This window comes from Danio aesculapii, chromosome 4 (assembly GCF_903798145.1).
Source record: "Danio aesculapii chromosome 4, fDanAes4.1, whole genome shotgun sequence".
In the NCBI taxonomy this organism is placed as follows: domain Eukaryota; kingdom Metazoa; phylum Chordata; class Actinopteri; order Cypriniformes; family Danionidae; genus Danio; species Danio aesculapii.
Window position 1 is genome coordinate 37,116,758 of NC_079438.1, and position 19,788 is coordinate 37,136,545.

A 19,788-nucleotide genomic window follows, 5' to 3' on the forward strand; every position below is an offset into this window, starting at 1 on the left:
TATATGTGTGTTTGTGTGCCTGTGATGATATTTGTCCTCAAGCCCGTGTGTAATTATAGACCAGGATTTTTGATTGACAGCAAACTAATTCACTCGCGGCCTCCATCCTAGGTGTAGGCCTGAGCACCAATAACCGACTAACAATATGTCTGTGTGTGTTTGTACAGGCCATGTGTCAGAAAGAAGACATGGAGGAGCGTATTGTGACTCTGGAGAAGCGTTATCTCAGTGCCCAGAGAGAGTCCACATCATTGCACGACATCACAGACAAGCTGGAGAACGAGCTGGCCAATAAGGAGGCTTTCCTCAGACAGGTCCACTTTTCAACGCTCGTTTTTCAATTTTTTTATTAATTTTCCTTTAGTGGCATTTCAGATTAGGTTGAGGTATTGCAGGTACATAACGTCCATATTCATTCGCTGGATAATTGCTTTTGAACATTTGATTTCATTCATAATTGAAAGATTCTTTTCTGATGATGTTATGGTCAAGATGACATCCTTTCATGTTCTGCTTACAAATGATTACAATTGTCAGGTCAGTCAATAATATGTGACTGGGTTTCTGTTTTGGTAAGTTATGGTACAAAATAAGTCTAAATTCTGTCATTTTATTAAGTTTTAATAAGTTTTATTGTAGAATGTTATTTTGCATATAAATAATCAAACATAATTAGTTTTACTTTCATTACTGTACATTTATTAATTTAGCAGATGCTTTTATCCAAAGAAGCACTTAAATCAGGGGTTCCCAAACTTTTCAGACCCTCAAAATCACAATGCCAGTGACTCGCGACCCCCAATATTCTCTGAGGTGGTTATTATAGGCCCACATGGAATTTGTGCGTGCAGAAATTCGAAGATTTCCGCAGATTTTCAACCCATCATTGAGTCTTTTTATTTGATTGTGTATAAATGTATATTTGTTACAACCTCTTGATGTTAGTCTAGGGTACAAGTAATAACATTTAAAAGGTGTGGTACTTTCGCAAGTGATTGGGTGCAAGCAAAAGACACAAACAACAAAACTGCCAACAAAAGTGATTTAATGTACAAAAAAAGTGAAATCAGAGTAATGCCCAAATATATATACGAAAAGAAGAAATATTTACAATAAATAATAAAGCAAATTAAACAAAGTAGGCCTATCAAACAAAATTAGGTCAACTCAAGAGTAAGGGGACGCTAGTGAAGCCAAATCAAAGAAATAAATATAACAAAACAATTCTAACTCATAAACAAACCCCTTACCTTGCTAGAAGCATAAAAAGAAAAAGAAAAGAAAAGTCTTCAGCACCAAGCGCCATAATCTTCCCTATACTGAACTAAATATATGAAAAAAAATACACAGATGGCATTCACCTGGTGTTTTAAACAATGGATTGACTACGTGTTTGCAAAATGGAAGTCGTACGACATCTTCCCTATCCACCTTACTCTGAGGAAAAGAGTCAACTCTCAATGAAATCTCTTAATATTGCCAGGTAAGAGCTGCGCCAAAAAGTATCAAACAAACAATCAAAATTAAGATGTACAAAAATCACAAAGTAGCTCAAAATGGGCAAAAATAATACAAAATAATTGTATCCAAACGAAAGTTAAGCAAAAACAACGAATAACAAAATCATGTCAGCAAAAACGAGATCGAAGGAATAGCGCTTCCCTACGCTATATGACCGCCCCACGTCGCCCAATGATGATTGACTGGTCTCCCGACCAGTCCGGAAATGACAGGCTGGGAGACAGAGAAAGAGAGAGAGAGAGAACGGGAGGCAAAAATCCTACAAATATACGGCGACCGTAACAATTTATTCAGATTTTAAATTAATTTCAGTAATATTACTGACTAATATGATAACGTTCATATGATCTACTTACAATACAGTTTGTAAACTAATTATTTCTGTCTTTTAGTAGATATATGGTAAATGTATTATATAAAAGACTTACTTTGCTTACCAAATAAATAGATCTATTAGGATTTGCCTTGTAAACATTAAATAAAAGTTAAAAATGTATAATTTTTTTTTGTTTAACATATTAAGTTTTTAGTTATGATACACCCAAAATTATTCCGCATAAATCTGCAGATTTTTTTACAATATTCTGTGCAGAAATAGCAAAAAATGTCCACAGATTCTGTCTGGCCCTAGTTATAAATATATAAACCTTGCACACAGTGGCGCACACATACCAATAGGCCCAAGTCTATTCATCATTTAATTTTGAAGAATTCCACTCTGAGACCGTCCTCCATGATCAGTTGTGGCCTGTATTTATCTTTAATGTATGTGAATGCTGTAAAGGTGTCAGAAAGTTTAACCTGGTGCCATAAAATCAATGTGCTGTCTCTTTAAAATAACATACAGTAATCACCCCAGGGGTCGCAAAAAAATGGAAAGGCTGATGGCTTTTTATTTGCATGTTTTTTTTTTTTAAATGTAACGATTAACTACCATTTTATTCTTCTGTAGGTTATGGATAAAATATGTCAATTTTAATAGTTTAATAAAGTGAATTAGATTTTTGGAAATCACCAAGCGACCCCCCCTCATTGTTCTGCAACCCTCTGAAGCGTCCTGACCCCCACTCTGGGAACCACTGACTTAAATCATCAGAGAGCAACAGTAAATAAATGCTGTAAATCAATACAGAAATACTGTAAACCTAAGTTAGTTTAGATTTGTTCCACCTTCGAGCATACAGAGATGTATCTCAACTGTGTGGAGCACACTCAGAATTGCACAATGATTTAGTGCATTTGAAAAAGAGTGTGTTGTATTTAAGTGGTTAATTTGTTAATTAATTAGCTTGTGCTTTTGTAATTTGTATGATTTATTGTTGTTTCTATATAGCTATAATTCTTTATTTCAAATTTTAGTAACTTTAGCACTTGCTATGTATCAGCCAGTTGCCATGGTAACATTCCTCAGTTTCTTTTAGCAATTAAACATCAATAATCATAATCATAATCAACATCATATTCTTTTTTTGTAATTTTAACATTAACACTGAACAACAATGAATTGAGACAGGTGCTGTCGTGTCTTCATTTTCTAGCTGTAGTTTAATTTTTCTAAGAACAGGCAAAAATAGTTATGCAATTATGTTTGTTTGGAGACAGTTAAAATGGCCACACTGATCCACCTGGTGCTATGGAAGCTGGACTGTCCTGTGATATCTGCTGTATACACTCTCTCTCTCTGTCTGTGTGTGTCTGCAGATGGAGGAGAAGAACAGGCAGTTGCAAGAGCGGCTGGAGTTGGCAGAGCAGAAGCTCCAGCAGACCATGAGGAAAGCTGAGACGCTGCCTGAAGTAGAGGCCGAACTCGCACAGAGGATAGCAGCTCTCACAAAGGTACAAACATGACACTGCACACATGTTAACTGTGTTATTGCTTAGTAGTGTTGGGAAAGTATTTAGGATGAGATGGTTGGTTCATTCTGTCAACTGTCAAAATATTAAAATGGTGATATTGATTAAGTGAGTGTCCACTAAAGACTTTTTTCCCAGGTTTTTTTGACGTTGATGTACTGTAAATGGAAAACACCAGCATTATAGACACACTGAGTATTTGTGTTACACTTCAAAAATGTGTTTTTTTTTTTTTTACCTACAGTAGTTTTTGCTTCTACTCCAAATACTGTATCTGAAAAATTCTTAAATCACACAGCATTTTATTGACTTGTTTTTTTTTTAATAAAATGTAAAAATGAAGTGAGTTTTCCCCTTAAAACAAGCTGAATAGCCTGTCAATGGGGTAAGCAAAATAATTTGGCTTAAGGTTTGAAATAAGTTTATTTTACTTACCACATTGGCAGATTATTTAGCAAGTAATAACTGATTCATTTTATTTGAGATTTGTCATTTGACTTTTTATTACATAAACATAGACAATATTATAAACAATATACAAATAATCAAGACAATATTTTTTTATCTGTCTAGAAAATGCTTTTTGGTTTAAGAAGTTTTAGAAATTTTAACTAGAAACAAGTGTATTTTTGCAGTGTATGCTTGACAATGAGTACTATGAAAAGTTTGAACTATGAAGAACTATGAAGTTTTACGAAAGCTCTGACAATTGAAGTGCTTGACAGCCTTTGTTTTAGTGTTTTTAGAGAAGTGATGGACATGTGGTCTAAAAGTACTGACTGAGATTTTAAGCTTCTTGTGTTTTCATAAAAAAAATGTCCTCATGTAAAGAAAACATCCAAAAATACACCATTCTAAACACATACACGTGTTTCTTTTGTTGCATTTAATCAATGTGTCAGGGCATTGAAATGTTGCCATTCGATCGAGAATGTGGTGATTCAGTCACAATGCATCTAATCCGAACCTTCTGTTTTGTTCAAATTTCAATTCAATTTATTTGTCTAGTTTATTTTTAGCACTTTTCCACAATAACCATTGTTTCAAAGCAGCTCTACAAAAGGTGCACATTATTGCATTTCAATCAAATTCAGAAAGTTAAGGTTATTAGTTACCATAACTTTAATAATAACTCATTAACCAGTAACTAATAGCTTTTAACAGTTAAAGTTATTATATATATATATATATATATATATATATATATATATATATATATATATATATATATATATATATATATATATATATATATATATATATATATATATATATATATATATATATATATATATATATATATATATATATATATATATATAGACATAGTTAACCTGCAGTTATTTAGTATATAGGTGATGTCTATGTGGACATGTCCAATGAAGTGTATTTGTGATGGATGTGGGCTTTGGGTTGATTGAAATAGTTTGGTGTAGTGTTATGAAACTGTAATGCAGTCAAGCTTACCTGCCTGAAGCTAAATTAAAGATGTTTATCTGAAAATAACTGCATACCTTAGAATGTTCACCAGCCCGTCAGAAACGTAATGTAACTAGTTTAAAGTCCCTTTTCTCAAAAATATTTTCTCCTACATTGAGCCACGCATCTTAACTTCAGGAACACTTACATGTACAAAAGTAAATAATTAATCATTAATCAATATTTTTTTTTCTACTGGCTTTTTACTGTGATATGTTAAAACAAAATTAAGCAAGAATTTAGAACCTAATGTTCAGATTTGTGTACTAGAAATGTATGCAAATTAGTGAATATATATTTAAATTGTTTAATTTGCATATTTGAAGCATAACATTTTTGAAAACTAAACACAAAATGCACAAAACATTAGTAATTCGAAAAGTAATGAGTCAGATATGGTAGTATTTTCCTCCTTGTCTACCTGTACTGTCTAAAAGATCATTAAATTAAAGAGAATTTAAAGTGCAGTATAAGAACTCAAATGAAAAGTCAGTGAATTGTTTGTTCATGGATTTGTTGAAATGAACAATCAGAAGAGATATTTCACACAAATGTATGAGATGAGAAAGTCTTCAAACAGGAATACATACAGTACATTCAAGGTCAAGGGCCATTTGGAGGTGGTTTTTCCTACTGACCGCTGAATATTAAGTGGCTCTAAAAGGTCTTGCTTTGGGTTGTACAAAGCCTTATAATGCACTTAGTGTACATTTGTTATGTGATCAGATATTGATATGTGATATGTGATATTGATCAGCATAAAAACTTTAGTGTTTTCAGGGTCTGTAGAGTGATATTTCTCTCAACTTTTGTTTGTGTGCTGATCAGAGAGATGTGAAAGGCCGTATGCCTTGTTTTGTCTGACATGAGCTTTCACAAATAACAACTTTTCATGTCAAATGTTTGCCAAACACATTATGTTTTGTTTTGTGATTATCCTGTGTAAATTAGTTTATATTTGTCTTGATAAAAATGGTTTGGGGTTTCATAAAATTTAAATTTTAAAATAATATTCTATTAATGAAAAATAGCATAAATTTTTGTATTATTCCTTAAAGATTATACTACTTTTATAATCAACATAGCATAAACTATATAAATATTATCAATATTACTATATGTTTTATAAAGTTTAAATATCTATTAATAATAACTCTTAGATAATGCATTATAATCTTCATGATTAATTGTTTATGCAGTCTTTATAAGTGTTATATTTGTTTAAAATAGTGATCTTGATTTAGTGAGTGTTTTTTTCCCCAAGCTCAGTTTTTTTTAACATGTTGTTGTCAATGGAAGGACTACATTTTTTCTTAAAATACCAGCAGTGTAGACACACCAAGTATGCCTGTTACACTGCAAAAATTACTTCTTGTCTTGCTTGTAATCTGAATATCTAAAAAAAATCTTAACTCAAACAGCATTTTCTAGACATCATTTTGTCTTATTTTTAGAAATAAAATATTAAAATAAAGTGAGTTTTTCCTTAAAACAAGCTGAATAGCCTGTCAATGGGGTAGGCAAAATGATATAATTTTCGGTTTGAAATAAATTTATTTTGCTTACCACATCGGCAGCTTGTTTAGCAAGTAATAACTGATTTATTTTATTTGACATTTGTCATTTGACTTTTTATTTTTAAAAACAAGACAATTTTTTTTACTTGTCTAGAAAATGCTTTTTGGTTTAAGAATTTTTAGATATCTGAACTAGAAACAAGAAGCAATTTTTCAGGGTATGCTTGACGATGAGTAGTGTTTTTATGAAAGCTCTGACAGTTGAAGTGCTGGACAGCGGAGTGTCTTTCTTATTTTTATTCTAAAACATATCTTATTAAATAAGTAAACATGCAAAATAACCCTAGTTAATTTTGCAAACATTTCAAAATCTCCTACTGTAAGTGTATGCAGGCAAAATAAGATTCCTACCTTTAAAACCAAACATTTGTTGAAAATATGGTAGTATCTGAAAGCTTAAAGTCCCGTGAACAAGAAGCTGTGATCGTTATTCTTTTTGTAATGTGACGCAGTTTCTAGAGAAAGAGAATATTAAATGAGAAAACAGTGAGTGTGGCTTGTTTTTTCTACCGCAGGCTGAATGGACGTAGTAAAGTAGGCATTTCATTCAGAAAGTTCAGGAAAAAGGGTTTAAAAGACAACCTTTATTACAACCTAACAGACTCCTTCCTCCTGCTCAACCTTTTTTGTTGGCAAAAGTGACAGTTGCAGCAGTGTTAGCCACGCCCATTACCTCAAAATCACGGAATCTGAAAATAAAGTAACTGCAAACAAACAGGAAGTGCATTTTCAGATTTTAATTAAAGATTAGAAGGGCAAACAATTTTTGACATGCAGAGATGAATTATTCACCACAAAACGTGAGCAACGTGAGCTAACAAAATCATATGATTACAGTAGTTATGATTTATTGGGGACTTGAACATCATTAAGATTCTGAGTTTTTTGAGTGCACCAAATTGACATCACATTTACCTTCAAAGCTTGGGTTAATTTTGTTAATATTAATTAAATCATTACCCGGAAATACTTTTTTTTGGTAATATAGCCTATAATTGTGTCTGCATTCCTAGACTACTAATGAAGGTCGGTAACTCACTTTGTCCGTGATAATGTTTAAAGTCATGTCTAAAGTAAAGTAATGGTTTTGATTTAACTTGATTTTGATATCAGAACGGTATGTTTTTTGTGTTTTTACTACAATAAAATATACATACGTTTATTAAAAGTCAAGATATTATAGTTATATGGGTTTTATTCTAACAAAGTTTGATATTTATTACCGGTAAATATTGGTAATCCATGGACTGATGCAGTGCTCTTTATTAACATTGTGTGATATTTTTCTGTATATTGTGGTTTGGTAGTCTGATATAGAAGCTAAACTCCAGGACATGAACAGCAGTCTGAGGAAGGTGGGCCTGAAATCTCTCTTTCTCTCTCTCTCAATCTCTCTTTCATATTGACTTCGGTGTGTGTGGTTTTGGGTCTGTTCAGCTGCATGTGATGCTCAGCTGGGATTTTCTCCGCTTTAATGAGCTGCTGACGTACTCGACTCTTTGGTGTTCACCCAGGAGAGAACAGAAGCTCCTTCTTTTTACCTGCTCAACCATATCTGTGCTGTTCACAAGCAAACTCACAACCTCATAAATCAAGATGGAGATTCAGGCCAACATCACAGTCACGGTTCAGGGGTCTCCTCTCCGCTGCATTGGGCTCATTGGAGGCTTTACCTGTTTATCGTCTGACTAAATTGAATGTGTGTTTGTGTTGTTCAGGCGGAGGAGAGGCATGGCAGTATTGAGGAGCGGATGAGGCATTTAGAAGGACAGCTGGAGGAGAAGAACCAGGAGCTGCTCAGGGTCAGAAGATTTGTTCCCATACTTTGTAATATGTATATGTTAATATACAATATTCAGTTGATCTAGCACATTAGGTAAATGTATGCATGATGTGTGGAAAACTACTGTGTATACATAACACTTGATCTTCCTTTTCCTGTGTGGTGAATAATCTAAAACCAAAATCAACTCTATCTCCTACTTAAAGATTTTTTATATCACATCTGTCAAAAATATATACTGTAATATATGTTCTTACTTCCAAGAAGGTACATGGGATTTCAGTTAAATAATATTAACTAAATAGGGATAAACAATCATCACTATAACAGTTATAATTGCATGTAATAATTACCACAGCATTAATTGCATATTTCAACACATATTTTTTAGAACAAATATATTAATAAATAAATAAAGTATTTGACATCTAACATTTAGATCTAAATTGTAACATGCCCTTAGATGTTTTGCTTAAATTTGAGACAATTTATATATACATATACATATATATATATATAGAGTTATAAATATATAGAGTTATAAATAGTTTTTTGTTGTCCCCACACAGTCTAGCTGTCTAATGATTTATATAATTATATAATATAAACTGATATGAAATCAAATTTACATTTATAAATACAAGCACAATACACACAATTACACGTAGTTGTATTAAAAAAACGGCATTATATTTAAAGCAAGATTTGATAAAAATATTTATTATAGTATTTTAATAAAAAAGGAAAACATCATCACTGTACCCTTACTGTTTGAAACATTATTTAAAGATACATGTGTAAGCGTATCAGTATTTATATACGCACTGAATCAGTAAATCTGTAGCCACTCTCCAAGTTATGCCTTATGCATATTTTAGCAAACCATATTTGCGTAACACTCTATAATAACTGCACACAATTAATATTTGATTAAGTTAATTCATCATTTTAAGCATTAACTCTACATTAATAGATATTAATATTACATTAATAGAGGCTTTATCATTTGGATTTGCAAAGCATAAATAGTCATCCTCAAGATTAATTAACTATTTGCTAATGCTTCATAAATAATTAATATTGTACATTTATTATAATGTTACCAAGATTAGTTTAATAGGTGGCTTACTAAAAACATGTATAATATAAACAAATATAATAAAACAATGAATATCAATATCTCAGGGTTAATTATTCAATGTACTAAGGGCATACTGTATGAGTATGTGTTGTCATACACTCGGGCCAAAAATTTTGATGAGCTGTTGGACAAGGGCAGGGCTACAGCCTGTGCGTCTCGAGCCAGGGTTCGGCAGGGCTAGGGCTTAGATTTAAGGCTCTAAACCATTATAAGGGGGAGGGGGGGGGGGGGGGGGTCAAATGTATATTTATATTATCTATTTTTGTTATTAATATTATTAATAAAATACAGATCAAACTGTTTTCCACCATTTAAACAGTTTTGACATCCTTCAGATGGGATAAAGCATTAATTAGGGACGTCAAGCCCTACTGTAATTTGTGCCCTGAGTATACTAGCATTTCATTCTAAATACAGGCAAGACACTCTTTAATATTAGGAAAATATAAAAATCTATAACATTGCAAAATATTCAATTTTATGAAAATAAAAAATAAGTTTTTATTTACCTTTTTCTTTGTTTTTGTTTATCATTAGGCTCGGCAGAGAGAGAAGATGAACGAGGAGCACAACAAGCGTCTGTCAGACACAGTGGACAGACTCTTAACCGAGTCCAATGAACGCTTACAGCTCCACCTGAAGGAGAGGATGGCTGCTCTGGAGGAGAAGGTGAGAGAAGATCCACACATTGCTGATGAAGATTCAAAGTCACTCTTTTTCCCATCACTCACTCTTTCTCTTGCTCTTTCTACAGAACGTTTTAATACAAGACTCTGAAAGCTACAGGAAGCAGTTAGAAGACTCCATTCAAGAAAAGGTCATTAGTTCTTACTTTCTGAAAACTACCTCGGTGGAAACAAATTTGAATGCTGTCTGTTCTGAGTAAAATGAAACTTTAATGTGCTTTGTGGTTGTAGTCTCATATCTCGGAGGAGATGGAGAAGCTGAGATCTGAACTGGATCAGTACCGGTTGAGGGCCGGATCCCTTACAGAGCCCACGCTTTCACGGTGAGACAAAAAGCATAAAGAAATATCCTTTTACTGTAAACAAAACTCAGTAAGCTCTGCAGATTTTTAAGGCATCCTAGGCGAACGCTTTAACACAATACAGTGGTTGGCAGCAACATTAGCAGTGTGCGTATTCTTTCTGGAGGAGGCATTGTTATGAGATCAATAAAAAACTGAGAGAAATGCTAATTATAAATGCGTGAAAATATGAATTATGCAAAAGAAATTCATTTACAAATGTATTGTTTTCCCCAGTCTCTGCATATAAAGTGTGACAGTGTTCTGCTAGTAAAAGAATAATCACTAAATGAAAAAAATTAGAATAAAAAATGCATTAATAATAATACATTTCTTTTTAGCAATTGTGATTTTAACTTGAATTTGCTGATGAGACTGGTGGGCACAATGTTTACAACACAAGTTTATTCTTTGTTTAATTTTGGAGATTGCCACTTAAAGATCAGTAATTTCTTGTGTTTATTTTTAATGTACACGAGTGCCATAAAAGTGTCAGAAAATTTAACCTGGAGTAAAATCAATCTACTTCAACTGACACTATTGCTGTGACGTGAATCCAGCGGTTCTTAATTCCAGTCCTTGGACCCCCCTGCCCTGTACATTTTGCATTTCTTCCTTACCTAAAACACCTGATACAGATCATCAGCCTATTAACAGAGAGATCCATGAACTGATTGTTGTGTGCCAGATTAGAGAGACATACAAAATGTGCAGGGTTGGGGGTCCTGATGAGCGGAATTGGGAACCACTGCATTAATCTAATGTAATCACCCCAGGGGTTTTTATTTGTATGTTGTTGTTTTTTTAATGCAATCGGGAACTGCTCATTTGATCTTCTGTAGGTTATGGATAAAATATGGCATTCTAATAGTTTATTAAAATAAACTTGATTTTTGGAAATCACCAAGCACTAAGGTTCGTGGCTTTTAACAAAGACTTTGTAAACTCTCTATTGGAAAAATACCTCCAGAACCAAGGTCACTGATAGTGTGGGCCGGACTTTAATGCTCTGTTTGGAACAATAGCATGCTAGCTTAGCAACATGTTAACATCAAATAATATTGGAGTCAACAATCATGTTTCTTGTTTACTTCAATGGAGAAATGATGTGGTAAGTAGAGTGGTTGCTTATGTGGATTGTTCCAGGTAATTCACTTGGCAGTCAGCAAAGTAGCTGACTACTTTTAGAACAACAGTAATGTTAACACCTCCATCCAGTGACAATTAAATGACTTGACACTTATGTGCAGTGATTCTTTATGATTTTATGCAGTTTCATTTCATTGACAATTAAAATGCAGTACAGAGGAGTTTTGAAAGAAAACTTAAATAGAGTGATTAAGCAATTCATATTAAAAATAATTAGGATTTAAGCTAAATACATTTGAAAAGTTCATCAGTATGTCTGAAACCTGGTTGCAAGATGTGTTTTCATCAATCTGGACAGTGTTTAATACAGGTGTAAACAGTCTCAAACAGCATTCAATTGGATTTCCTCCATGGTGTAAACATTAAATGTGTTTCATTATCCACAAAGAACCACCTTATGCATACTGGCCTAATCATTGTAGAACACGATGTGAGAAAACAAGTTCTTTATAAATTGTTGCATTGCACGAAAACACAAATAACAGTTGAATTCACAGTTGACACCCACAACTGTGCAGTTTGATTTTCCGCTCACTTATAAGCTGCATAACAACAGGTTCTTTCATTTAATTGCAGTCTGCATTGCATTGAAAGTGATATAAAAGTGTGATGAAACCAGAAAGGTTTTGATGAAATGAAAGTGGTTACAAGAGATGCACTTGAATAATGAATTGTCTGGTGAAAATGGTAATTAACTTTGGTTGACCACTTGTGATCAGATCAGAAAAAAATCTCAGCTTAGTGCCAGATGCAAACAGGGCTTAAATGTATTGAAAACAGATTGTGGTCTTGATTGCAGTTCACATCTGGATGCATCTGGAGATCTGCGTTTCTCCCTGGGTTCTCTTGCTGAGACACAGTCAGACCATTATCGCTCCACCAAGGTGATCCGCAGGCCCAGAAGAGGACGCGTGGGGCTACGAAGGGACGAACAGAAGGTCGGAGCTTCTTACCTCTAGTTTCATAAGCTTTGTGCTGAATCATTTCATAATTCTCCTCCTTTTTACAGGCCAAGTCTCTGGGAGAGCATGAATGGCGCTCTCAGCAGCTTGGCGTTCTGGGCGGCCACCCATTCGAGAGCGACACCGAGATGTCAGACATCGATGACGATGACCGGGAGACCCTTTTCAGCTCCATGGATCTGCTGTCTCCTAGTGGGCATTCAGACGCTCAGACTCTGGCAATGATGCTGCAGGAACAACTGGATGCCATCAATAAAGAGATCCGGTCAGTGTATTCATCGTCACCACTGCACATTTATGTAGACTAGGTTCAATACATTGCCCAGAGATTTAGAAGACCTGTTGGTTTCAAATGGCTTTACAGTCTGTAATGTATCATCTCCATAGCTAGTGAAATGTGTATTTCTTAATCATATGTCCTCAAGGAGAACAGCAAAGAGCTTAACACCAACCCTTGCTGCACATCTTTGTTAGGTTTTAGGTTTAAGCTGTTTATTTTACAGAAATTAAATGAAACCATGTTTGTTCTTGTTGTTTTACAGCTTTTCACTGAAACATCATTTAAATGTTGTCTTAAAAACATACACAATCATTCCAACAAGTCAAAATCTGACATGTTTAAGATTTTTAACACATCATTTTTGCATACTGTACATTCACTAGCAAAGAGTTGCTTGTTTTTGCACAGGTCTGTTGTATTCGAAACTATTTGAAAGTCAGGTAATGTGTGATCCTCAGTCATTATTTACAAATGTCAAATGTATCATGGCTAGTACTTTACATTATTTTGTATTAATTATTTATTATACTTTTCATATATTTTTATTTAGACGTTATGTTTTTTCTGTTGTTTTTGTTTGACTACATTAGTGGCACTTAAAGATCATTTTCTGTCACACTTAACCAGTCTGGGGTAGATGTTTATTATTAAATATATATAAATATTATATTCATCCAAAGTGAGTTGTGTTAGACCGATGAGACATTATCCCATTGGCTTTTCCCTAAATGTACAGTATGGGGAATTGAACTTGTCACTTTTGTGTTATAGAAGCCTACATATAATCCTGTTCCCCTGCTATTCCCTACACTCACGTTTTTATGTTTTAAGTGTCATCCTTATTGAAGTTGCTACATTTCTACAGAGGCTCAGAATCAGGATTCTGCAACGCGTCCTAGAATGAAGTAAAAACAATACCAGGTACTCTACAAAGCAGAGCTGTGCCTTTAACTATCAGCCAGAGCTCAAGGTTTCTCCTGTTGGCTGTTCTAGCACTGTACTGTATTTGTTGGAGGCTGATTTGACACTTACTGTAAGAACTTGAGGTATGAGTTAAGTTCAACAGTAGTTGTTGAACACAAAGATATCTAAAGTTAACTGCTTCCCTTAGGACATTTCTGCATGTAGCCTGTGTATCTTTTAAGAATTGTTGACTTTAGCTTAGATGAGGTTTGAATCAGAACTTGTACCTAAGGTTGTCAGATACGATTTTAACCAAGCACTAAGAAATAAACTATCACTGATTTTGCACTTTATTGAGCTCTAATTTGAAGTGCAGCTAAGTGGAAATGTGTGATTAATATTTGAACAGGTACTGTAATCTTTCTTCATCTATTTTAATGAAACTTTACTTGGACTTTAGTTTAGTTGTGTTTGAAAAGTAATTTCAAAGAGAAACTCACTACAGATAGCTTAGATTTTTTTTCCACATTTACAGTGAAGATCAAATTTAGATGATAAATTATGAAGTGTTGATTTTTTTCAAAAGTAATGTAAGTCAAAGATTGAATGATTGTTTTGTTGGGGTGTTACCATTATTGTAGAGCCATGTTTACAATATAATCAAGGCTTTTCAACAAAAGTCCTTTATTTTGTGGAAAACAAAATATTTTGTGGAAAAACAATGGCTGTAGCATAAAGCAGATTGAAACTAAACTTTCTGAAGATTCCTGCAGTCAGACATTAGTGTAGAGGCCCTTGTCTTTCCCCTCTCTGTCAATGAACACAATAAATTAAAGTATCACATTAAATTAAACTTGCTTTGCAATATATATATATATATATATATATATATATATATATATATATATATATATATACACACACACACAGCAATATATATGCACACAGTGCTCAGCATATATGAGTACATCCCATTTTGAAAAATAATATTTTTTATCTATTTCTCTGTGAATATGGGTAATATATATTGGTGCATTTGAACAAAACAGATTTATTAAACAGATATATTTATTAAAATAATATTTTAGTCACAGAATATCTTTAGAAATGGAAAGATAATACATTTAAATTCATGCAAAATATTGCAAAAAAAAATACAAACCATAGCATTTCAACTAAATTGTATATATATATATATATATATATATTTTTTTTTTTTTTTTTTTTAAATAAATAAAAAATACAAATATTTGTTTGTGTGGGGGGGGTGTACACCTGTATGCTGAGCATTGAATATATAAATGTATAATATAAATATATATATACATATATATTTAGTTCATGTTAGGATAACTTGTAAGTGACATTGTAATGTATGAAATCATAGGCTCTTTTATTTTGATATTCATGGTATTTTGGTACAAGTTTCATTAAGACAATAAATGCAATATATTATATATTACAGTTCAGTATGAGTGTGTCCAACTTTATGTGATTACCTGTGTGCAAACACAGCTCACTCTGTGCAATCTGACAACAATTCATAATTTTTTCATTTACTTACTAATTCATATGAATTTGTATGAGCTTATTCATACATTTTAGTATGTTTTGCTCATCCCCCAATGGTGTTAAGATGTGGGGTTTGAGGGTATACCAACTTTAAAAAATACAGATGTAGAAGTTTCTGACAAAACTGTATGTTAAACAGTTGCTCCTTGTTAGATCAGGCTGGCTCACTATACTATTAAACTGTTGTTTTAATGTGTGCAGGTTATTTGATTACCTCAGGAAGAAAGATGTTCCCCCGCGCTTTTAATTTCTCTCCTCCCAGTTGTTGTCCGCTTTTGATAAAGCACCAGCTCTGATCTTTATGCTTTTGGGCTAGAAGACATGAAACCGTTGAATGTCTTAGAACCAACTGTAAACACGTTAAATGCTTGACAAATGGTCGATGTTTAATTGTTTGTAGCCTGGTCAATGGTTGCTTTACAAGATATTCAATAATCTTAGCCAATGAAAAACATCCTCTACAAGAGCTGTCGAATGTTAGAGCAGTAAACTGCAGTTTGTGATTCTTGAGCGTTGTTGCTTTGTGTCCTCGAGCGGTCACTGAAACCAACTGCATCAGTCTTCGGCCACAAAGCACCATTTTTTTTTTTTTCATTTCTTTGTCCCTTATTACTTCTTTTTTTTTTGTTTTCTGTGTTCAAGGTCAATTGCGGAGACAAATTGAAGTAAACAGTTCATAGGTTGATTTTCCTGAATGCAGCGACTTTGCTCTGTCTATTTGAACAATGGATGATAGTAGTCTTTTTCTTTCATTGGTTTTTGCTATGCAGTTGATTTGTTTCATTTCACTTTACTTTGCTATGCTGTTGTTTTTTGATGTTTGTTTTACTTAACTTTGGCAGATTTACTTTTTGTATTTTGGTTTTGTTTGACTTTTTATGTTTGATTTACTCTTGTATTGTTTTGCTTTCTTTAGTTTGGTTTATTTTACTTTTTGCTTTGGTTTGTTTGGTTGTTTGTACTTGTTTTGATTCGCTTTGTTTTACATAGCTTTGTTCTATGCTTTAATGAGCTTTACTATTTAAACTATTTAATTTGTTTTATTGGTAGTTCTGTTTTGATTTGCTTTGTTTTCAAGTTACATGCTAGTCTGTGTGTTTTCTTCTGTTACTCAGAAGACAATAGCAAACAGGATGTTGTTTTGCTATAATGACACTTCACTATTGTCAATATTTGTTATATAATTTGATACAGAACAGTGGTGTAGTCGGGGCTATACGCACGTATACTCAGTATGCCTACTTTTTTCCACTAGCTGTTTGGGTGTTACGACTTCTGAGGATCAATAATTGCGTATACCCTCGGTATACTCACTTGTTTTGCTGATTAGACTTCCCTAATTTACGTGTATTCGCATCCCCTTTCACTGTATACCAAATGTTTTTTTAACTCTCATCTTAATTTGTTGCAATTGGTGCATTTTTGTTTATATTTTGCGCCATTTCCCACCCCCTGACGACCACAGCAGCTGTGAGAAAATTTTGTCCGTTTTTCGAAGTCAACTGAATGATGTCTCGCTGAAACGTTCGGGTAAAATTATAAAACAGCATGGGTGGGTTGGTTGGGTAATAGTACACCACCTTTTTTTTTAAGGACTGCACCACTGATACAGAAACACTGTATATTACAAAAACATGTCTAAAAAAAGATCTAAATAAAGAAAAAAATTTAAATGAAAACTTCCTGCATAAATCAGAATAAATGTTAGAAAGATTTAGAAAATAAAAAGGTAAGTTGGCATTTGTGAAGATATTTAAACCCACAGCACAGAATGTTAGATTTGAAAACCACTGTTTATCAAATTCAGTTAACAAACCCTGACCTGCTTTCACCAAGTAGGACATGTTCCTGAATCAACATCTATGTTGATTCTGGAACAACATTCCAATCAGCCAATCAGAATTAAGGGATACGTTTACCATTTATGTTAAGTTTAGGCTTACGGTTATGTTTATGCACTTGTACATGATTGTTATCCAACTATTATTCCTCTCTGATTTTGGGAATAATTCACAGTTATGGTTGGTTTTAGGGGTAGGGAATGGGTATGGATTACATTTTCCAACAAAAATGATGTTCCAGGATCAACATAGATGTTAATCCAAGATCACATTGTATTTGGCAAAATCATGATGTGTATTAACAAACTGCACTTGAAGGTCATACATGGGTTACTCAGTTAGCTGAAATGTTATGATTGATGATTTGAAACTATCCAGCATAGTTCTTAAAAAAACTCATCCAGTTTTTTAGTTGTTGTCATAATTCCAATAGGTCTGTAAACTCAAATCTGCTGTGGAGCAGTTTGTTTCATAGAAACAGGATTAGATTGTGTCGTTTTAAGCAAAGGTGATACTGAAAGTATGTGCAAAAGAATAAAGAACCCACTCTAAATAAATTGCTAAATACAGTGTTGACACATGAAAGTGTAAAGCTCATACGAACAGCCTACAACAATTGTGTAAAGTTATTAACTTACTACAAACATTATGCCAATTTACTCACGTGGATAGTTGAATATTAACTATCCTGCATTATGCTCGTAGTTTCACAAAGCAATAGATCTGTTCTTCAAAACAAACACAAGCACACGCAGTAATTACAGATCAATTCATCCAGATATTTTAATTTTATTAGCAAATTTGTTTAAAAAAACGTAATTAGCCAGATTTCAATTATCACGATGCAAAGATCCAGGGCCTGCCAAAACATCTTAGATCTTTTAAGGGAAGAACAAAGCACAAACTGATTCATAGAAACAGTGGTATCAGATGATTCCTCTTTCTGAATCTGCAACCAAACATCGCAGGATCAAGATTTTCTGGTGAATAATAGAAAAATGACCTTGGGGCTGCTTTTTATCTTCTTTCTACTGTTCAGCTTTTCTTTGCTAGTAAGCCATAATTAGATATTTTATCTGCATTGTTTCTGGTCCTCTTGCCAAACCTGTTTACACCTTGTCATTCAAAACTCTTGTTGGCTCATTACCATAACTCACTGTACGCTAAACTCTATTTTTTCTCATTACTCCAGGTTGATCCAGGAAGAGAAGGAGTCGACTGAACTGAGGGCAGAGGAGATTGAGAACCGCGTAGCCAGTGTGAGTCTGGAGGGTCTGAATCTGGCACGAGTCCACCATCCTGGAACCTCCATCACTGCCTCAGCCACCGCCTCCTCCCTCGCCTCCTCCTCACCGCCCAGCGGACACTCCACCCCAAAACTCACCCCGCGCAGCCCGGCCCGAGACATGGAGCGCATGGGGGTCATGACACTGGTAAATATCTCTGGCACATCATGAGCATTTGTGAGCATACTGTATACTGTATATTGGAAAGTAACCATTGTGCATCCTTATGGACATTTTTTAGTGATAATTATGGCAGTGTTATTGCAAATTGCATACATTTTTTTTTTATTTCACAATCATTTTCTTTCATAAATCTATTTGATGTTGTGTACGAAATAATTGCACAGAAAATTCAGGCCAAAAATCCCCATTGAAACCCATTAAATGAGCAATATTTTATGCTGTGTAAAAAGTCATCATTTTTTGTCAACATTTCCATTCTGCATTTTGTTGGCAGGGTTTCTTTGTGCAATTTGCAGTACAATTTGTTACATTTTTTAAGTAAAATAAAGCAAAAGAGAATCTGACTAATTCCTTTGACTGCTTCATGAATATCAATACTATTAAATGGCAGCAACCTGTTAACTTTTTTTTGTCTGTTCTGCAGCCCAGTGACTTGCGGAAACACAGGAGAAAGGTACTTAACATGTGGTGTATTCACAAAAGAACTCATTGTGTTTGGCATGATTATTTTCATGGGTAGTAATAAAGGGGACCAAAAAAGGTAGGTCAAGAAATGTTAAAAATGTGTTCCATTTACAGTTCAGGAGTGAGGGATTGAATTGGCTCCAGTCCAAAAGTGTGTTGAATTGGAAAGAATACAATTTGAATAAGATTTTTGCTTAAAACGAGACAAAGCTATTTTTGTCTTTCTGAAATTAACTTTAAACATAAAATCATCTGTAATTATAGTAATTAAAATAGTACATTTAACATTTATCGTAATAAGAACAGTTCTAATTATTGTTTAAATTATTTTGCTGCTTGAGCACATATATTTTGTGAACATTGCCTATTTCTATGGGTTACAAAGGAAATCTAAGAATTGTTTAGTATGAATATAATCATTTGTGTTTAAATAAAACAAATAATGTATATAGATAGAAAATATGCATAGTCTGGCTAACTGGAGAACTGACATGCTTAAGAGATTTTTTAAGAGGCTCAAGGAATCTTTTTCCAATCATTTTTGGCATGTCATGATTGATAACAATCCTTTCACTTCTAACTAAAGCATTGTGTGTATTTTTTAAGCAATATTCTAGCCATATTCTACAATGACATCGCCAAATTGGGATTTGGAAAGGGTTTGTTTTAATATATGAATTGATCTATCACCAATTGACCTAAACCTGCTGAAAGTATTTAACAAGCCAGAAACATGCCAGCCTGTATACGAATTAAAAAAAAGAC

At 33.5% G+C, this 19,788-nt stretch overlaps 1 protein-coding gene across 4 annotated transcripts in view; it reads left to right on the forward strand.

The window, feature by feature from the left end:
• ppfia2 (PTPRF interacting protein alpha 2) overlaps window positions 1-19,788 on the forward strand; it is a 308,411-nt gene that overhangs the window by 250,188 nt on the left and 38,435 nt on the right. For 3 of the 4 annotated variants that reach the window (XM_056455575.1, XM_056455573.1, XM_056455572.1), the window contains exons 8-17: window positions 168-314; window positions 3,223-3,357; window positions 8,150-8,233; window positions 9,893-10,024; window positions 10,110-10,172; window positions 10,273-10,364; window positions 12,331-12,469; window positions 12,541-12,758; window positions 18,282-18,522; window positions 18,983-19,012. In XM_056455575.1, coding sequence (XP_056311550.1) covers window positions 168-314; window positions 3,223-3,357; window positions 8,150-8,233; window positions 9,893-10,024; window positions 10,110-10,172; window positions 10,273-10,364; window positions 12,331-12,469; window positions 12,541-12,758; window positions 18,282-18,522; window positions 18,983-19,012 — 1,281 coding nt within the window. Of the gene's footprint in view, window positions 1-167; window positions 315-3,222; window positions 3,358-7,738; window positions 7,787-8,149; window positions 8,234-9,892; window positions 10,025-10,109; window positions 10,173-10,272; window positions 10,365-12,330; window positions 12,470-12,540; window positions 12,759-18,281; window positions 18,523-18,982; window positions 19,013-19,788 lie in introns of all 4 variants that reach the window. The other variant, XM_056455574.1, reaches the window with a different exon arrangement.